Raw genomic sequence first — 21195 nt, forward strand, 5'->3', positions numbered from 1 at the left:
GTACTTGTCTCTTGCATAGAAAGCATGGGTCAGAACAGTTTTCTGCTTGTCCTGCCCTTTCTAGGCATGGGCCTGAGTGGTTTTGCCTTTGCTCCACCGTTTTTTCCTGGAAAATCTGCTCCTTAGTGATAAATTGGAGCAAACAGAGGTGTGGATAAGCCCTCTGTTGTGCCCTCTCAGTGACAACCAGCAGTGCTTTTCCTTTTTTAAGTTTTTATCTATAATTTTCATTTATGACAAATAAACATTTCAAACAGTAAAAAAGTCATCATTACATGTTAAACCTCAACTTCCCTCTCCCTCTTTCTGAGGTTCCTTAAATTTACTCTCTTTCCCCCCTGCATTTCCCAGTTAAATCTATTTATACTTTTTCTCATCTATTTCATATATTTTTTAGCAACTGCATATTTTTACAGTAACCCTGCTTAGTTTCTGCAATTTGGCTGCATCACTTGCCCCAAATAATGCCCAACTTTTATCCATTTCCCCCCAAAAGGTACCACATTCTATCTGAAAGGAAATGGATTAGTAAAAATGAAATGAAAAACATATTGCTGCTATATATAGTAAGAGAAGACAAGCCATTAGGAAGCAGTTATTATTTTGAAAAAGCCTATTTTTTGTATATTAAAGGTAGCTAAGTACGGTTAAAAAAAAAAGCTGTTACTATTATATATTGTAAGAGAAGGCAAACCATTATAGATCAGTTATTACTTTGAAGAAGCCTAATTTTATGTTTTTCTAAATGTAGTTTCTCTCTCGCTTTCTCTCTTTTTTATTTTTATTTCAAAGCATTTCTAACTATAACTGCCACCCCCGCACCCAAATAAGTGTTTACTCTGCCAAGAATCATGTTGAAACCTTTGGAGAAATGTAAGAACTGGTGCACAGCTAAGTTCCAATCGACATGCTAGTCTAAGAGATGCTGGTCACTTCAGTTTGCATTAGAATCTGCAGGTGCTGAATACCACAAGCATACCTTCTGAAAAAGATTGTTCACATATTTAAAGGTTTCTATATCACTTTTCACAAAAATGTGCCAAAGATGTCTACCACTATTTAGTAAAACTTTACAAAACTGCTTAAGAAATATACATATTGTTGCGTGCCATTCCAATCTCTGAGCAGTGCAAGATTCTAGGGGTCCCAGGTGTTTACTCAGGGTTCATGTTTCCTTTTGGAAATGAGGTATAGCAGAGACTGTGGTGTCTTTATGATATATGGCTTATTTACTCATATATACAACTTGAGCATATGATCACGCCAGTGGGCATGGGGAGCTGGATCCAAATCTATATCTCACTCATATCCTGGGGGACCATTCACTTATGAATCAACTGATGCTACAATGACATCAGGTGCCCTGTTTTCCCTAAATACAACCGTGTGTGTGTGTGTGTGTGTGTGTGTGTGTGTGTACATCTGCTTGTGTACATACTGTATGTGCCATTAGGCAACAGAGATTAATGATGCACCCAGCCTCCTGCCTGTGGTGACAATAGCTTTATGAGCTTTGGCTTCTGGTGTGCTTTATTAATCTGTAACTGATTTCTCCACTGAGAAGCTCAAGAGCTAGGGGCAAAGACAAAGGACAGGTCTTGCTGTGGTCCCAGCAGGAATCCACTGCAGAGATAGACTGATAACATGGCAGCAGTTTAATAGAATAGCAGCTGGGGGTGGGGGAGAGACTGAGACACACTCTGAGAATTCAGGCACAGGCCCTGCAGGGAACTGGATGTGTCTCTTCCAGCTCTTAACTTTGCATCAAACAATGCATTTTCTTTGTCTTTCCCTCCTGCTTCTTTCCTCTCTCCAAATCAGCTAACACAGCCTTCATCTTTAAGACGCATCCCCTGCTGTTCTCATGCACATTGTCTTTTCCTCCTGCCTTTCAGAGCCCCAGGTGTAGATCTACTTGCTTCTTTTGCCCCTGGGAGATGGGCGAACTTGTGGAGTTGCCTTGTCTTATGATTTGCTAGAGTATGACAGTTGGGATTCTTCTGTCTTATTTTGCCTGTGCTCAGATCTGTTTGACTCGCAGTGATCACATCATTGAACTGATGTCTGGGTCTCATTACTGGCAACTTTTCTATCTGCAGGGAGAGAGGAAGTGCGGGTACATCCAAGTACAGAGCACTGACAATAACCAGCTCCATTGGTCCATGAGATAACATGGATGCCAGTGGTGTTTGATAGCAGTTCTGGATCAAAGACGTTTAGTGTGCTTCCAGTTGGAAAGGTGGAGCTGGGTTTGTGAGCAGATAGGCACTCACTGTAGCATAGATAGTGGATGTTTAGATAAAGCTATTTCAACATTTTTGATCCCAAGGAAACCCACAGAGAGACGCAAATGAGGCGGTCCTGTGATAGTTTGTGTCTCTGCCATGCAATACCAGCTCTGTGAGTTTATGTGAAGCCTTCAGGTGGTTTTTACTATGCTGAAAACAATTGAAATCACCTCAGAAAGTAAGGGGAGATTGTTCATCCAAACAAGGTTCCAGATCATGTCACACATTGCTGTAAAGGGCAGGGGGGAGTATCAGTTGTCATTGTATGCCTCATAGTGTTGTCACAGTTTTGCAATCTGGCCTGTATAAGCACTGCTGTGTTCAATATTTCTGGCATGACAAAAGGATTACATTGCATTTCAGAGGCTTACTTTTTTTAACAGGTTGCTCAGCCGCATGCAGCGAAGTTCTGTTGAACTAGGGTTTGGCAGTTTGGATAGCCTGGGAACAGGGCAGGGGGTCACAAGTGCAATAGATTGTGTTGTAACATTGTTTTAAATATTTATCTTGGAATATCAATAGAATCCTCAATGGATGGACTTGAGGATCTGCACAAATGTGAGAATTTGGGGTACTAAAATATGAGCATGATGTCCCAGAGATTTGCAAAATCTAGACCAAGAAGTCATAGAATCATATAATTGTATAGTTGAAAGGGACCCCAAGGATCACAGCATCTAATCCCCTGCAATGCAAAAGTCAAAGAAATAGAGCTCAAAAGCAAGATCCTGGAATAATATGAAAGCATTTCAATCTCCACATATTTCAGGTTCACCATGAAGGAATTAGAGTCACCTCAGGTTATGGCCAGGAATGGGTCCGCATGCAAGGGCATAAGAAAGGGGGGGGGGATGGGAGGGTGGATCACCCCAGGTGCCATCATGGAGGGGGGTGACAAATTATCAAGGAACAATTACTGCCCTATTAGGACGGTTCATAAATTTGTATTTTTATTTTTAAATGCCTGCTCCGAAGGTCTTATCTTACTACAAGAGAGATTATATAGCTATATATGAAATTTCATGCATATCAGTTAATATTTTGACCCTCCTCCACGGAAATAGCTGTTTGCTTAGCCATTTTCCTATGTCATGAAGGCTGAAATTTCAATTCAGTGGAGCAGGGTCAAGATATTAACTGATTTGAATGAAATTTCAGATATAGCTATATAACCCCTAGTTTAGTAAGATAAGACCTTCGGAGCAGGCATTTTTTTAAAAAAAGTTTTTTATGAACTGCCCTACTGCCCTACCCTCCGCTGGGCTTCCCAGGTCCTGGAAAGTCGGCCTATGAGAAGAAAATGAGACTAGGCCAATTAGATTAGGCCTTGCCTTACCTTCGCCCCGCCCCCTGCACACAGCCGATTTTTCTTGATTTTACTGTTGTGGGTTTTTTGTTTTTTGTTTCGGTAAACCACTTTGCAGTTTTTTAAAAATAAATTTTATTAAATAAATAAACAATAAATATAAATAAAATAAAACAAGCCAAAACACAATCCATCCTGTAGATTTAAGTATCCGTCTGTAGTCACCTACTTTTTATCAGAGGCCCAGAATCCACATTCGTTTGTAAGAAAATATGAAATAACGTAAAACCATTTTTGCAGGCAAAAAAACCAAAACAATGTGTGGGGGGTGGCAAGAAATTTTCCGCACCGGGTACCACCTGACCTTCCTATGCCTCTGTCTGCATCTATTACAGTTGTAACTTACTATGTCTTGTAACACACCCACACCCACCTTTGTACACTCCTTGGAGCCTACTAACCAGGATGAGAGACTGGTGACAGTAGGATGTACAACTGGGAAACACTGGCCTGCAAGCGCTCCAGTTGGAGAATAGCCTTTACCAAAGGTGTCATGGGCTTTGAAGACACTCAAACTCAGGACACAAGGGAGAAACGTGCTAAAATGAAGGCACGCTTGGCAAATCCACACCGTGATCAGCTCTTGCCCTGGAATCAAGGTCCCCATTGTGGAAGGATGTGTGGATCCAGAATTGGCCTCCACAGTCACTTACGGACTCATTGTTAAAACCGTGTTTATGGGAGACAATCTTACTCGGCTCTGAGTGATCGCCAAAGCAGAAGAAGAAGATGGACTTTACTATCCAAGTGAGAAAAGGGAATATGAATTCTTTCTCTGGAAATAATAATTTGATAAAGAGATCAAACTCTTCTGAATGTTTCCTGGTTGTCAGATGGGAAAGGGGAGCTTAGACAAAACACCCACCAAGCAGTGCTTCTTTTCTAGAAAAATAGGTGTCAGTACTCACCATGAAGTTGTTACAGTAAATGCCACTCTTTTTAACAACAACAAAATGGTGTGCTGGTACTGTGTACCCTTGAGTACCGTATTTTTCGCCCTTTAAGACGCACTTTTCCCCCTCCAAAAATGAAGGGGAAATGTGTGTGTGTCTTATGGGGCGAATGCAGGCTCCTTGGCTTCAGCGATAGCAACGCAAAGCCTCCAAAGCCTGCGCTCCAGAGGCTTTGCGTTGCTTCCACTGAAGCCAGGAGAGTCTGCTCTTTGAGACTGGCGGTGGGGAAAGCAGCGCCTCCTCCATCGCCAGCCCCAGAGGATGGGTGGCAGCGGGAAGGCGCGCGACGCCTTCCCGCTACCCTCCAACCCGGCTTGGAGGCTGGCGGGGGGGAAAGCAGCGCTTCCCCCATCGTCAGCCCCAGAGGATGGGGGGCAGCGGGAAGGCGCGCGACGCCTTCCTGCTACTCCGCAACCCGGCTTTGAGGCTGGCGGGGGGGAAAGGAGCGCTTCCCCCATCGTCAGCCCCAGAGGATGGGGGGCAGCGGGAAGGCGCGCGACGCCTTCCCGCTACCCTCCAACCCGGCTTGGAGGCTGGCGGGGGGGGAAAGCAGCGCTTCCCCCATCGTCAGCCCCAGAGGATGGGGGGCAGCGGGAAGGCGCGCGACGCCTTCCTGCTACTCCGCAACCTGGCTTTGAGGCTGGCGGGGGGGAAAGGAGCGCTTCCCCCATCGTCAGCCCCAGAGGATGGGGTGCAGCAGGAAGGCGCGCGACGCCTTCCCGCTACCCTCCAACCCGGCTTGGAGGCTGGCGGGGGGGAAAGGAGCGCTTCCCCCATCGTCAGCCCCAGAGGATGGGGGGCAGCAGGAAGGCGCGCGACACCTTCCCGCTACCCTCCAACCCGGCTTTGAGGCTGGCGGGGGGGGAAAGCAACGCTTCCCCCATGGCTAGCCCCAGAGGATGGGGGGCAGCGGGAAGGTGCGCGACGCCTTCCCCCTACTCTCCAACCCTCCTGTGGGCTTTTGCGGGAGATGGGGGAATTCCCCCACCTCCCGCAAAAGGAGGCAAAAGCCGCACACTCTTTAAAGAGGCTCCCTGGCTTCTGCTGCCTTTTCTAGGAGGTGGGGGAATTCCCCCACCTCGTAGAAAAGCCCGCAGGAGCCACGAACCCTTTGAAGAGCGTGCCGCTCTTGGGGGCTTTTCCCCTAGGAGGGAGAAGGGACTGACTGGCTGAGTCCGTCCCTTCTCCCTCCTGTGGGCTTTTGCGGGAGATGGGGGAATTCCCCCACCTCCCGCAAAAGGAGGCAAAAGCCGCACACTCTTTAAAGAGGCTCCCTGGCTTCTGCTGACTTTTCTAGGAGGTGGGGGAATTCCCCCACCTCCTAGAAAAGCCCGCAGGAGCCACGAACCCTTTGAAGAGCTTGCCGCTCTTGGGGGCTTTTCCCCCGAGGAGGGAGAAGGGACTGACTGGCTGAGTCCGTCCCTTCTCCCTCCTGTGGGCTTTTGCGGGAGATGGGGGAATTCCCCCACCTCCCGCAAAAGGAGGCAAAAGCCGCACACTCTTTAAAGGGGCTCCCTGGCTTCTGCTGCCTTTTCTAGGAGGTGGGGGAATTCCCCCACCTCGTAGAAAAGCCAGCAGGAGCCACGAACCCTTTGAAGAGCTTGCCGCTCTTGGGGGCTTTTCCCGAGGAGGGAGAAGGGACTGACTGGCCATTTCAGTCCCTTTTCCCTCCTGGTTGAAAAGCCCGTAGGAGTCGCGCAGGGCTCCTGTGGGCTTTTGGGGGAGGTGGGGGAATTCCGCCACCTCCCGCAAAAGCAGGGAGAAGGTCTTGGAGTAGCGCATAGGCTGCGTGCAGCCTGTCCGCTGCTCCCAGAGCTGCGGGGGGGAAATCATATTTTTTTCCTTGATTTCCCCCCCTGAAAACTGGGTGCGTCCTATGGGCCGGTGCATCCAATAGGGCGAAAAATACGGTACCCCTGGGGAAAACCACTGCCACTAAGTATACACTGTTCTCTTCCAGTGTACCTGAATTGATGTGGAACGTGACTAAGGATGAACCATTCTAAAACAAATATAATGTAGATCGGCAGTGATTTTAAAATATATCATTGAGACCAATTTGGGATAGTTCAGGGGAGCAAGCTTGCCCTTTTCACAATATTTTGCTCTATTTACTTCCATTTTCACGGCCCTTCTTAGTGGTTTTTCTTTGCTGTCTGTGTGATCCAGCCAATCAAGGGGTCATGCAGCAAGCAGAATGATATGTGATGTGTGATGTCATTACAAAGCCAAATTGAAATGAAGGCAATGCCTACTGTTCTAACTCTGAATAGTCGAACGTGTCTGATCCATTTTGCACACACAAACCAATTACCCTGCAAGCAGCAAAGGCACATTTTATGGGGGATACATTTCTCACACAATGCCGCATCACCTTCTATTTTGTCTCAGCTCAGTGGAAGGATAAATAAAGCAATGTTTAAGAGACTTAAGGTCAGTAAATGTACTTTAGCACTTCACCATCACTTAAGTGCTACCACTCAGTGGATTTGTAACTGGCTGACTGACCAGACCCAAAGGGTGCTCATCAATGGTTCCTCTTCATCCTGGAGAAGAGTGACTAGTGGGGTGCCACAGGGTTCTGTCTTCAGCCCGGTCTTATTCAACATCTTTATCAACGACTTGGATGATGGACTCAAGGGCATCCTGATCAAATTTGCAGATGACACCAAACTGGGAGGGGTGGCTAACACCCCAGAGGACAGGATCACACTTCAAAATGACCTTGACAGATTAGAGAACTGGGCCAAAACAAACAAGATGAATTTTAACAGGGAGAAATGTAAAGTATTGCACTTGGGCAAAAAAAACGAGAGGCACAAATACAAGATGGGTGACACCTGGCTTGAGAGCAGTACATGTGAAAAGGATCTAGGAGTCTTGGTTGACCATAAACTTGACATGAGCCAACAGTGTGACGCGGCAGCTAAAAAAGCCAATGCAATTCTGGGCTGCATCAATAGGAGTATAGCATCTAGATCAAGGGAAGTAATAGTGCCACTGTATTCTGCTCTGGTCAGACCTCATCTGGAGTACTGTGTCCAGTTCTGGGCACCACAGTTCAAGAAGGACACTGACAAACTGGAACGTGTCCAGAGGAGGGCAACCAAAATGGTCAAAGGCCTGGAAATGATGCCTTATGAGGAACGGCTAAGGGAGCTGGGCATGTTTAGCCTGGAGAAGAGGAGGTTAAGGGGTGGTATGATAGCCATGTTCAAATATATAAAAGGATGTCACATAGAGGAGGGAGAAAGGTTGTTTTCTGCTGCTCCAGACAAGCGGACACAGAGCAATGGATCCAAACTACAGGAAAGAAGATTCCATCTAAACATTAGGAAGAACTTCCTGACAGTAAGAGCTGTTCAACAGTGGAATTTGCTGCCAAGGAGTGTGGTGGAGTCTCCTCCTTTGGAGGTCTTTAAGCAGAGGCTTGACAACCATATGTCAGGAGTGCTCTGATGGTGTTTCCTGCTTGGCAGAGGGTTGGACTCGATGGCCCTTGTGGTCTCTTCCAACTCTATGATTCTATGATTCTAAGTGTTGGCCAAGCGGCAGTTGACCATAAATCTATCTGCACAATGGGAGAACACTTTGAGGAAGACTATGGCTCAGTGAGAGAGCACGTGCTTTTAAGGTAAAAGATCGCAGGCTCAAACCCTGGTTTCTCTAAGTAGGGCTGGGAAAGACTCCTTCCTGATACACTGGAGAGCTGCTGCTAGTCAGTGTAAGCATCCCTGAGTTAGATGGATAAATTGACCATTTATCAATGAAAGGCAGCACCTTACATTCCTAACATTCAAAATTTCCAAAGGCTGCCTAAGTGTTTGTTTGTTATTTCAACCTTTTCTAAGCTGCATTTTCTGCCCAAGTGGCACTCAAAGTAAAATGTGTATTTACACAGCTAGCTGTTCCCTTGGGCTTTGTTGTAGGCCTGGTATTGCAGGCGTTTGGTAAAAGCGCTAACTTTGACATACCCTAAAGAGACCTGGGAAAATAGAGCGGAACCACTAGGAGTGACAGCAAAGTGTACAACTTACTTTTTGTATTATTCTGCTAAATTGCTAGGTCTTCATTGCCGCGTAGCGATTTCAAATGCTTGGAGGATTTTATTTATTTATTTATATGTCTTTTCGTTACAAACGAGAGCAGCTTGTAAACTGGCAGCATTGCTGGCTTGTTTGCTTCGGATTGTCTTACATTTAGCCTGTTTGAAGGCTTGAGAGTGAATGACAGAAGAAAACACTGATAAATTGTTAGGCTCTCCCAAACATTCAGAAGTTTTGGAGTTCCTGCCAATGACAGATGGTTTCTCTTCGCTCATCCCTTGTCTTCTTGACAGCATTTTCCTGCACTCTGCAGAATCTCTCCCCGATGTGCATTCTGTGGAAAAATAATAATCTGCTTCCCTGCTCCATCCACTTTTGTGCTCCTTGGTTGAGTGGCGTCCATATCTGATGGAGTGTGAAGTCGTCTTCACAATGCAGTGTGCCAACCTGGTGTATCCAGTGATTAATCAAAAGCATCACTACTTCCTGGGCTTTTGTTTTTAAGAAATAATGATTTCCATTTCAAATCTGCCATATATTTGGGGTCCTGGTCACGAGCAAGTTGGCAGAGGAGTGGAGGGTTGGCAGCTAAAACCTAACCCACTGGCTTGTGGCCAAGTCGCATTATTATTATTATTATTATTATTATTATTATTATCTGTCGCTTTTTTTACTGAAGTAACTCAAAGCGACTTACAATATATAAACAAATACATACATTAAAACCAGTGCGAAAGAAAACAAATAACAATATAAAAGACAATCCTAATTTGAAAAGGCAATATTAAAACACCCCACCCACTCAAGAAGGCAACAAATACCGGTAATTAAAAGCCAAAGGCCAGGCAAATGCTATTCCTCCACACTCCCCCCCCCCCACACAGTGAGAAAGAGAGAGGGTGGAGAAAGATAAAGCACAGTCTGTTTAACCCAGGCTTCTTCGACCTTGGCCTTCCAGATGATTTGAAACTACAATTCCCATCATCCCTGACCACTGGTCCTGCTAGCTAGGGATCATGGGAGTTGTAGGCCAAAAACATCTGGAGGGCCGAGGTTGAGGAACCCTGGTTTAACCTCAGCAGTAGAGAGATGAACAGGACAAAAGGGGTCTGATGATGTTTCTTAAAAAAATAAACAGTTCAGATTTGACTTGCCCAAGAGAAGTGAGTGCCATAGTTCCCACATGTGTGCACATGCACATACATACACATCTCCTTACTGCTGAATTTAGTTCACTGGTGATGCAACTCAAGAGCCTTGGAGTGACATTGGAACAAAAATATCTGCCTTAATCCAGAACCTTTTCAGTTCAGAGATAATTTCTTCACCGCCTTTTTCTGTGGTGCTGATGCTGGCTAATTCTGATTCCAATTTTATAAAGGAGATTTGGAGACAGAGAAGTCACTATTTCTTAATAATTTATTTCCTGCAGTTGTGTCCCACTTTTTCTCCAAGGAGCTCAAGAACCACCAAACAACCCTGTGAGGTAGGTTAGGTTGAGAATCAGTGGTTGTCCCGATGTTGACCAATGTTGCCCAGTGAGCTTCATAGCTGAGCAAAGTGTTGAACCCTGATGTCCAAGGTCCTAGTCCTAAACTCTAACCATTACTCTACACTGGCTTTCATTTTGCTTGAGGCCTTCCAACAAATTCATGGCTGTGCAAGGACTAGTCTCCTAGATCCCTGTCTACTGGACCATCCCAGCTGTTAGAAAAGTAGCAGCAATAGTTGCTCACACGCTCAGCTGGAACAAGTCGCAATCACCTGCCCAACATACCTGCGGCACGCTTGATAAATCATCAGTGTGAGACTGTTAATTTATCAGTTTTGCTCATTACAGGCATGCTCTAAATAATTTCTATCCCTTTATGCAATTAAAAACCAAACCTGAAATCCACAGTAGATCTTCACCTTGGAGGTGCCAATCAGATGTTTGGTAATTAAGTGGATGATTTATTTTTCCTTGCTGCAGAGATTCCAAGCTACTCCTGCTTAGTTTGATATGTCTTAAGGCCTTTTGTTTTAGTTTGAAAGCAAGATGTTTAAGCATGTCTGAAAACCCTTCAGATTTCCATATGGATTTGTGGAAAGGGCTTGCCAGGGGTTAACGTTGCTTCACTTCATATTCTGGGGGAAAGGTTTAGGTCTTATAAGCTTTTCCAGCCCTCATTAGGAATGCATTCTATAGTTTAGCTCCATGGTGTATGTGTTATTTTCCCTGTTCAGCTCAAGATGTGACTTGCATAAACAGCACCATCACAGGATTTTTGTCTCATATGGAAATTTCCAATCTGTCCCTTCTTTTTATATGTACAGAGCACTACTTACTGTCACAAAGCCAACGATGTAGACAAATGAATTCCAAACATGCACAACCATCTGAGGTGCAGGCCATTAAACTGCTGGATGCCTTTATATGCCCTCTACCAAATGGATTTCTCCATGCTTTGTGTCACAAAAGCTTTTTATTATTGCTCCCCATTGCCTTATGAAGCCGTACGGATCATATAGAAGTGGAGAGAGGGCGGGGGGAGTAGTGACCGAAACTACTTTTGACTCTGGCTCCACCTACATTGGCTCTGGCTCCTGATTGACTCCCCACCCCCCACTGCCCTTCATAGGAAAAAAAAGAACCAGTGAAAAATTGCCAAACATTCCCACCCACCTTTAAAAAGTGCAACTGCATGGCCTGCCAAGGATCATTTTGTGCCCATTTTGGATTACCATTGGGGTGGAAATGCTAAAGAAAAGAACTCAGGGCTTTGGGATCTGTTCATGCAGTGCAAAATTCAGGAACAATTCAGGCAAAGAGCAGCGGTGTTGGTTATTTTATGTGTACCAGTTGATGGGGGAACGATTCAGATGGTGCTAAGAAGCTTTCTTCTTGATGTAGTTTTATTGAATATTTGATATGGAAATTTGTATGTGGACAATAGAAGAGTACGACTTTCTTTGTGTTTTTGGAAGGTGGGGTGGTTCTAAGCATTTGGGAGGATATTTTATGCTAGTGATGCTTTGCGGACCTGCTGGAAATCAGGTCTCTATAATAGCTCCCTGCTGCAAAGCTTAATTATATTAAACCTGTTAGATAAAATCCCTGCTCAGCTACGGAACTCAGTGAGTGATTATGAGTCTACCATCTTTATGTCTAAGCTAGTCCTTATAGTTGTTTTGCAACTCTTGGCTTACCAGAGTAAAGGCAAATTACATATGTAACAAATACAGTAACCTTACTATTTATTTTATTTATATCTTGCTGTTCTCTCAGTGCAGGACCCAAAGCAGCTCACTGCATAAATCAAAGCAAAGACAACTAAAAAGACACAATGAATATAAATAAAATATCCACACTCAGAAGACTCTGCCACAACAGCTAGTGGTGAAAAAGGTCTTTGCCTGCTCACAAAAGGAAAGCAGGCAGGGGAAGGGAGTTCCACAATCTAGGAACAGCCACTGTCAAGGCCTTCTCTTGTATCATGACCAAACATGTCTGTGAAGGTGGCAGGACTGAGAGGAAGGCCTTTCCAGAAAATCGTAAAGCTCAGGCATGCTTACATAGAGAGATACAGTCATTCAGATAGCCTGGACCCAAACCATAGAGGGCTTTATAGGTCACCAGCAGGACTTTGAATTGTGCCTGGAAATGGACTGGTAGGCACTAAAGGCTTTTTTGCTCTCCCTGTAACCAGCTCTGTTCAGCAATGTGGCCACAGCATCTAAAGGCAGCCCCTTGTTGTCACAGACCAGGTTACGGGCAGTCTGGGCTTGGTACGTCGGGACAGGGGTAGAGGTCGGGAAGCAGGAGTCAGCAGTCCAGGGTTAGAAGTCCAGGGGTCAGGAAGCCAAGAGTTCACGAATTAGGAAGCCAGGAGTCAGGAAGCCAAGAGTCCAAGGGTCAGAAAGCCAAGGGTCCAAGAGTCAGGAAACCAGGAGTCAGGAAGCCAAGGCTACAAGTGTCAGGATACCAGAACTCAGGCAGCCGAAGCACAGGTAGGTACATAGCGTGTTTCTGTGGCAAAGAGCCAGAGGGAAATGCTGGTCTTATATACCCCTCCCGGCCCTTGCCACCAGATACTACATGTCTTCTGTCAAGCCTTACCTGTGCGGCCGTGCCTTGCCCTTCCAGACCAAACTCAGGAAGGCCCCAGTCCTGTGAGGCCCTACCAGTCACAGGGCCTGGCTTCTGCACGCACTCCTGACACTTGTAGAGCACATTATGGTAATCCAAATGGGATGTAACTAATTTACAGGATGCAAGTAACTATGTTTATCTCTCTCCTTCTCCAAAGCTGAGTACCTTTAAAAAGGGGTAGGCAGCATGCATAAGCACCATAGCTGTCAACGTTCCCTTTTTTGGCGGGATATTTCCTTATTCCACCGCCGTTTCTCGCTGCTATCCCGGATTGTTAGATATACCGTAGACTGTCCCCGGGACAGGTGAGGCTGCTGATCCCTTATTTTCAAATCTGAAAGTTGACAGCTATGATAAGTACCCTTACTGGTGTGTGTGTGAGGGGGTCTCATTTAAACAACTGTGTGCTTTATTTCTGAGTAGATGTGTCTTAAGATTCCACTGCCATTTAGGAAGCCATCTCCCAGCCTCATTCTCCTCTCATCCATCTGCTCTCAGACTTCTAGTGCTGTTTATAACTGGAACAACAAGCTAAAATCCACAGATTCTAATTTCTTGAAGACCATGTTGCACTTTTTAAAGTAGGGAAAAGTTTTGCAGTTCATCACTAGCTCTTCTCTCTAATATTAGGATGTGTATTAAAACGACGTTTTTAAACTTCTCGTTTAAGGGGGAGAGGGATTGGCATTAAATATATATATAGAAAAGGCTTATCCCCAGATTGTGGAACATGTCAGATACCAGACAGGCAGTGAAAGAACACAAATGGGTGGATCCTAGAGAAATCTGCTTTGTTGATGATGAAGACAAAGAGAGTGGAGCAGGAGAGATCCAAGAAACTATCCATGGAACCTGAACAGTGTCTGCCAGTCAGAGAAGAAACTACTGGGTGAAATGAACAAACGATCTTGAATAAGCTAATGTTATATGTGCCTTCTTTCTAAATGATGGTGAGATTTGAAATACATAGTAAGAACATAAGAAGAGCCTGCTGGATCAGACCAATGGCCCATCTAATCCAGCATCCTGTTCTCAAAGCTGCCACTTAGATGCCTGTGGAAAACAGGACCCAAGGAGGAGCCAAGCACAAGAGTCCTCTCCCCTCCTGTGGATTCCAGCAACTGATATTCAGAAACATTACTGCCTCTGACCATGAAGGAAGAGCATTGTGATAGCCCTCTCCTCCATGAATGTGTCTAATCTTTTAAAGCCATCCAGGTTGATGTCCATCACTGCCTTCTGTGGGAGTAAATTACATAATATCTTCTTTTCTCTCTTCTGTAGTAGTGATCATAAGTTGAATGGATGTAACAGAACTTGGCAGAGTCTCTAATACTGATGGAAGCTCTGAACCTCCTCTTTGGGTTTTGCTCCTCGTAGCAATCAATCAATCAGTACCACGAGGAAAATCCGCTCATCTGTTTCATGCCATGCAAATGACTCATGAGAGTTTAGCAAAGTTGACTTCTTTGTTTCTCTAGTGACTATTCATTATCATCATCCCATTTGCTCTCCTGCCTCCTTGATGATGTTGTGGTAGACTAACTCAGTGAAGAATCCTGCAAGCTCAGGGGAAAGACAAGGGCATGGAAGAACATTAGGCCATGAATTTAAAAGGGACACCTTGTCCAAGAAATATATAAATAAATATAGAAAGACTGCTCCACTGACAGATACCATGCATCCATTTTTGCAAACCTAAAAAAATAAAATAAAGCCACATGAAAATTTGCGCTGGAGCTGTATGCATTTTTTATTAAAGAATGCACAGTGTACACATTTTGCATGTTTGCTTCCATTTAAATGCATTTCCCCCCAAAATAAGCTTTTATGTGCATATTTAAAACTGAAACTGTGTTGCAAAATTCTGAGAAGTGTGTCATCCAAAAGCTGTTTCCACACAGAAATCCAGGGCCAGCAAATAAAATTAGGTCAGTTCATTTTAAATTATGGACCAAATTAATCTCACCTCCATCACTAGACTTGTGTGTATGAGGAAGGAAGGGAATGAGAGAGGGAGGAAATGGAAGCACTAAAGAAAAATACTGTAATATTTTTCTGCACCAGACAACGCTGACAAAAATGTGACCAGAACAAATTATCTACAGGCAGCTTCTGTAACCTTAAGAATTATTTAATCTAGGGCCAGGTTTGAAGGTGCCCTTGGCAAAGTATCTCCCTTCCTTATTTTTTTATTTTATATAAAAAAGTATTATTTTACCCCCTACCTTTTGTCAGTGGGCCCCTCGGGATTACAGTGGAAGCAGCACTTCCTTCTGAGCCAAATACACAGAACCAGATTTCCTCATGCTTGATCTAAGGGAGAATGAACAAAGTACGGCGAGTGAGTACTCTCCCATGGTGGTGCTTAAATAGCTATGCTAGCTGGGGCTGATGGGAGTTGTAGTCCAAAACATCTGAAGAGCACCAGATTAGGGGAAGCCTGGTTTAAATAGACAAAGGAGACTGTCTGAAGCATGACACTCTTGCTGTTTCCCTGCTTGCCATCCAGTATTAAAACTTTAACCATTTGGCCATTTAAAGAAAGAAAGATTTTGAATGCAAAGGGGCCCATTGTTCTCCGTGGTGCTGGAAATGCACTATAATCCATTGAAAACAACCAAGATGCTTTGGCAACATTTTGCTCAAATGATCTCTCCCTCCCTCCCTCTCAGCTGAATAGCAAAGGTCTTTTCAGACCCAATGCCTTTATCATTATTTATTTTCCGCTCCCCTCCCCCTCCTGCCCCGGCTTGGTCATTTGTGGGAAACATCTATTTAATAGTCATTGGCTTTCATGTAGAAAAGATGACTGATGTGTGGTTTGTTTTCTATTTCAGGTCGTGGAAGCCAATTTGGTTGCTTTTGACTGTCACTGGATCATTATAAATGAGGTAACTGTCAGCTGAACGTGAATCCTGTTTTTATCCATACTGAGAGCTGGCCTTGACATTGCCAACAAGGAGCAATGTAACAGGATCAGAGTTCAGGCATGCTGGTGGGTTGGGAATTGTGGTGGTTGTTTTTTATAAAAAAAGTAAGGCGGAAATAGAATTGAAAAGACTGTGAAGCTGAATAACATAAATGAAAAGCACTTCCCTGCTGAGTATGTTTAGTTTCTCTCCCCACTCCTACTTCTTTTAGCTGCAGTTCCTATTTTGGGGGATGTTTTAAAATAAAAAACAACAAATAACAAACCATCCAAAAACCAAAGGCAATCTTCCCTTTGTCTAATGAATCTTTTCAGTGGTGTTTGCTTGTTCTCCTCAACTATCCTTAATTACGTTAAGTGGCTCAGTGCAAGCTGGAGAAAGATATACCTAATGAATTCCCATAAATTCCAGTGGAACTTAGATAAAAGCCTACATCTAGTCAAGGAGGGAGAATTATTTTGAGCCTGCAGGCCAACTTTCCCTGGCCTTGGTAAGCCAGAGTTGTATTTCTAGCACCCAAAAAACATCTACTCTTATCACTGTTTTGATGTGCATGCCTGGCCCACAAATGATCTAGCATGGTACTGGCTCCTATCAGTCGCATCATACGAACAGATACCTTTGCCCAAACAAGGAGAAAGTGACTAGGCCTCCACCTCCAAAACTAACCCAGGCCAATGAGTATCTCCCTCTCTTCATTTGGGGAGACAATGGTTGCATTCAGCTGCCACACCAAATCACGGTTTATGGAGTCAAACCGGTGTTTTGTTTTTCGGTCTGAATCTATGTCAACTCACAAACTTTGACTTGAGAGGGAATGTCAAACCAGGATAACAAGACATGATTTGAAGCTGGTTCACCTGCCACGGTTTGCCATTGCATCTGAATTAAAAAACCACTGGCAAGCCACATCTGGAAGCTGTTTGGTCCACCGTAAGAGGCTGCTGCAGTACGGAGCAGCATTTCTCTCCTCTTCACTCCAGCACAGGAGTGGAGAGAGGAGAAATGCTGCTCATTGACTTTTCTCAGAAGGATCCTTGGAAGAGTAAAAAATAAATAAATCAGTGCTTCCCACTCCTCCACACTCCAGCGCCTCCAGCGCTGCAATGGGGTGAGGAAGGACTGTTGCCTCTGACTCTTTCTGCTCAGCTGCTGGTTCTGAGAGCTGAAATGCCTTTAACTGCTCTGTATGACTTCCTCAGCTGAAACATTTGCAGCTGTTAGAGCCAGCAACAGTGGAGGAAGTCAACAGTGGTCAAAGCGCTGTCAATGTAGAAGTAAAACTAAAACAATTTTGGGTGAGTTCTTTTAAGAAATAGCTCATAAATGAGCAAAGTTAAGAAGAGGCTACCAACCCAAGACTTGCAGTATTGCAGCAGGGCAACCTACCCACCCAATTAAAATAGCCAGATAAAAAGGTATCTTTTGGAGGAGTCTTTAGGGGCCACATAAAAGCTTTTGGGGAGTGGTACACACTCCGTGGTCTGCAGATTAGCCACCCTTGGCTGAGCAGCACATCCAAACTGGCTCACTATGTACTTGTTTGCAAATGCCATAGTGTGCAGTGCAGTTGTTTTCCACATATTTATTTATGTATTTTAAAATCCACTTAGAATGCATAGAAACCACTCGAATTTCCTTTAAAAATCATTTCGTCATTGGCATAGACTATAATATAGAAAATCCTATTCAGTTAGGTTGTTCTAGTATGGTGGAGCATTCACTTGTTGTTTTTTAATGAGTAATTTATTATGTCCACGTTACATGATTTTAATTAAGTGAGGCGGCAATTGGTCCCCAGTGTAAAATGAATAGCACCTACTCTACCTGTATCTTCCACATCATGTATTGTTTAGAGAAATCATGTGCATATTCCTTGATCTGTTTTTGATTGCCGCAGACATCTGCTTTGATGTTTAATTATTAGATTGTCTTAATTGCATCACACTACAATAAATTATCTTAATCAGGGTCTATCTGCTTGTTTCGTTCTTAATTTATATTTCAGCAGGAAATCTGAGCTTTAAAGCAGCCCCCTTCTTTATGATGAGATCATGATTTTAAGCTGCCTATGAGAATCAGGAGTGCAAAATCTAGAAACTGGTTTCTACAACTGCAGATTTCAAATCCTGCAATTGGACAATTTTTCAGCTGTAACGCAATTTGTGCCAATTCATCGGGCTGTTGTTGTTCGTTCTCCTGCATATTTTTCCCATTTATTTAAAACATTTCTATGCTATATTTCATCTGAAATGATAAGTTTAAAAATCTACAAGGCAAATATACATTTTTTAAAAATAAAAACCTTAAACTGCAAATTAGAAACACGCCAGCAAGTTAAAAGGTAATTTAAAGGAAAGTAATGTAGGTGCCAGACAACAGCCTAAAAGAACCCATCCCTTTACATTTTTATACTGAAGATCTGGGAAAGAAACTCATTGAATTTCATGGGGAAATGCACTGCAAAGTGATAAGATCTGTAAGAATTTCAGGCAGCGGGGAATAGCTAAGAATTGTGCTAAATAATGAAGTCTAATCTTAGGCTTTTGAAAAGTCTCCCCTAGGCAGGCTCTTCTACAGTAAAATCTGAAATACTGCTTCCATTGGATTCCCAATAATGCCACCAAGGCAAACACAACTTGGTGTATAACAGTAAAGCCCAGAAGCAGAGCTCAACACGCTCTGAAGCTCTGAATTGTCATAATGGGCACATAACATAATGGGCACATAAGGATGGAAAACTCAATCACTGGATGTGTTTTCCAGATTGGAGGGACCTGAATGTACCTATAGGGCTGGGGGAGTTATGTTGTTGCTGTTTTCTGTATGTTGTGGATTTATACTGTGATATTCAAATGAATGGTGGTATATAAATTTAATAAATAATAAGGAGCATGTTCTCTTTGAAGCACTGATCTCTGACACATAGACACACTCATTCTAATCATATATCTTCTAGAGCTGAGTATTAACAATGAGTAAGATTCTTGTTGGGCAGGGCTGTGGGAAGCCTTTTTTTAAAGAAGGAAGGAGGGATTAAGTGTGGGAGAGGAGGCAACACTCAGGTCTTACAAACAGGAACAGCACTGGTTTCTTGACCAGCTAAGGTGCAGGCCACCAGGTCCAATTTTTATTGTTGTCAGTGATGCCTCCATCTGCCAGTATATTTTCCCATTTAGCCTCTAATGGTCAAAGCATCAAAAATCTCCTGTGGTTGGCAAGGATTCAAAAACTCAAGCAACAAATCTGTTTATCTGTTCCCAAATAAGAGGGAAATTTGAAAGCAGGGAACTCAGAAAAGATGGTCTTACTTCTCACTCTGCCCAGATTAACTTCGGGTCCTTTGCGCGAAAGGGCGGTAGCTCAGGGGTGGAACGTCTGCTCTGCATGCAGAAGGTTCCTGGTTCAATCCCAGGCATCTCCAGATAGGGCTGGGAGAGACTCCTGTCTGAAACCCTGGAAGTCACTGCCACTGAGTGTAGACCATTCTGAGCTATACGGACCAATGGTCTGACTCAGTAGAAGGCTGCTCCCTTCGTTCTTTCCTCTGTCTCCTTCCTGTTTCCACCCACCCACCTTGGGATTCCTGCCCAAAATTTGTTTTCAAACATCACCTATTCAGTTTTATCTCTGCAAGGTGCACAGGCCAGAAATATAAGACTTGCAGAGTTTCAATAAAACTTCACAGAGCACAGTAGGGACCCTTGGGGCTGAATCTTGCCCATCACACATTTCACATCGCAAGAGACACTTTTTTTAAAGTAAAACTAAGATTCCCACATACTTTGGTGACTTGTCAGGTCTCGTTAGAAACTCTGAAGCAGCAATTTTAATGAGAGCTTTTAAACCACAAAAAAGCATTTGATACCACACATTGCCCACTCTTGTTCTTTGTACTATGAACTTCAGCGGTTTTGTTTGCTCACTTTGAGATGTGAGAATATGTGGAAAATCTTTTACTTGACCTGCTATTTTAAGTAATGCAGTGTATCAGTGCTCAGAACTGCAGTATACTGGAAAATAAGGTGCAGCAGTGATTTTTTATTTATTTCTTTAAAAATGTTTCTTTTGTATTAAAGTCTTTGTGTATGCAATTGCTCTGTTTCTTAGCAAGCAATCTTTCACTTTCTAATCCAGATCAATGGAATAGAGAATAGGATTTTTTGCCCTGCTTACTGGATCTCAAAATGTGTTTTTATTATTAATAGTATTTTAAGTGTTAGACAAGCTATTGAGTAACAGAAATATGGAGAAATGATTTAGTTCCACCTCTTCAGTGTTCCCTTTCTCCAAAGATTAGTTGCCCCAAGACAGTTTGATGGTACTGGTGAGTAGACCTCCAGGACTGGGAAAGATTAATCATCGATCACAGGGATGTGGAATCATTTTCACCTGAAGGCTACATTACCCAAGTGAAAAGCTGTCAGGGGTCAAATATCAGCACTGGGGCAAGATCTGCATACAAATGTATCTTAACTCTAAGGCTGGAGGAGAAATTCACATCTAAAGGTATACTTACTAACTCACTTTCCACAACAAAACCCAAACTGAAACACAAACCACTCTTCAAAACTTGCATTTCTCTGAATTTTGCAATGCAGTTGTCCAGGCAAGTAAAGTGTAGAATAATGCATATACTGGAATAAACCCCACTGGTTTCACATGTACAGTAATGGGATCTGAACCATGAGTTGTCAACCATGAGAACAGAATGCTGGGCTGATTAAACCTTTGGTTTAATCCATCAGGACTCTTCTTATATTCTTAAAATGTTTTCTCAATCCTGATTGTCAATCATCACCACCACAACCCAGCTTGTTCTTCTTACATCTCTCTGGATCAAAGCTCAGAAGTGATCCCACCCAATCACAATCACACAGTGAGCAGAATGAGGTCACAGAACCAATCGTATTTGATTAAACAATGACATAACTGAGAGCGAGCAACTCAGTAGAACCTTTTCATAAGTAGTGCCCCCCCCCAAGTGACCTTTTTTCAGAACGGAAAAAAATGTTTGGGAATATTGTTAGTATTTTCAGTGAAGCTCTTGTCTTAGGGCAGTTGTGTATGTAGAAAGCAACCTAAGAGATTTATTGGCTTATTTTCTTGTATATAGTAACAATTGTTTCTTCACTTAAACAATTGTTTCTTTTCCTTAAAGAAAACCATGGACAAATCAGAAAAGGTTGCTTTAAAAATTAATTAAAGGTGTAAATAAAACAAAAACCATTCAACATAATTTATACTCTACAACAGCACAGTTGTGAATCTTTTCTGTGCTGGGCTTATAATGCCTCACTACAGTGGCAATGCATATATTGCCAATACCACCTTAAGCCTTCTTTTCACTGAATTTTAGTCTCAAGATAGTTCGTAAAATGTACGATGTGTCTTAGGGCCAGCAACTGCCAGAAAGCAAAGGAAGAAAATAAAAAACTGTGAATTCTAATTAAAATGCACAAAAGTGCTGAATACTG

At 43.4% G+C, this 21195-nt stretch overlaps 1 protein-coding gene across 7 annotated transcripts in view; it reads left to right on the forward strand.

Moving 5' to 3' along the window:
* Nucleotides 1-21195, forward strand: part of GRID2 (glutamate ionotropic receptor delta type subunit 2) — a 787745-nt gene that overhangs the window by 488264 nt on the left and 278286 nt on the right. For all 7 annotated transcript variants that reach the window (XR_014501814.1, XR_014501815.1, XM_083398274.1 and 4 more), the window contains exon 5: nucleotides 15626-15679. Coding sequence is in view for 5 of the 7 variants with exons in the window: in XM_083398274.1 (XP_083254400.1) it covers nucleotides 15626-15679 (54 nt within the window). In the remaining 2 variants the exon portion in view is untranslated. The remainder of the gene's footprint in view (nucleotides 1-15625; nucleotides 15680-21195) is intronic.

This window comes from Podarcis tiliguerta (genome assembly GCF_965153285.1).
Source record: "Podarcis tiliguerta genome assembly, chromosome: 9".
Classification (NCBI taxonomy): Eukaryota; Metazoa; Chordata; class Lepidosauria; order Squamata; family Lacertidae; genus Podarcis; species Podarcis tiliguerta.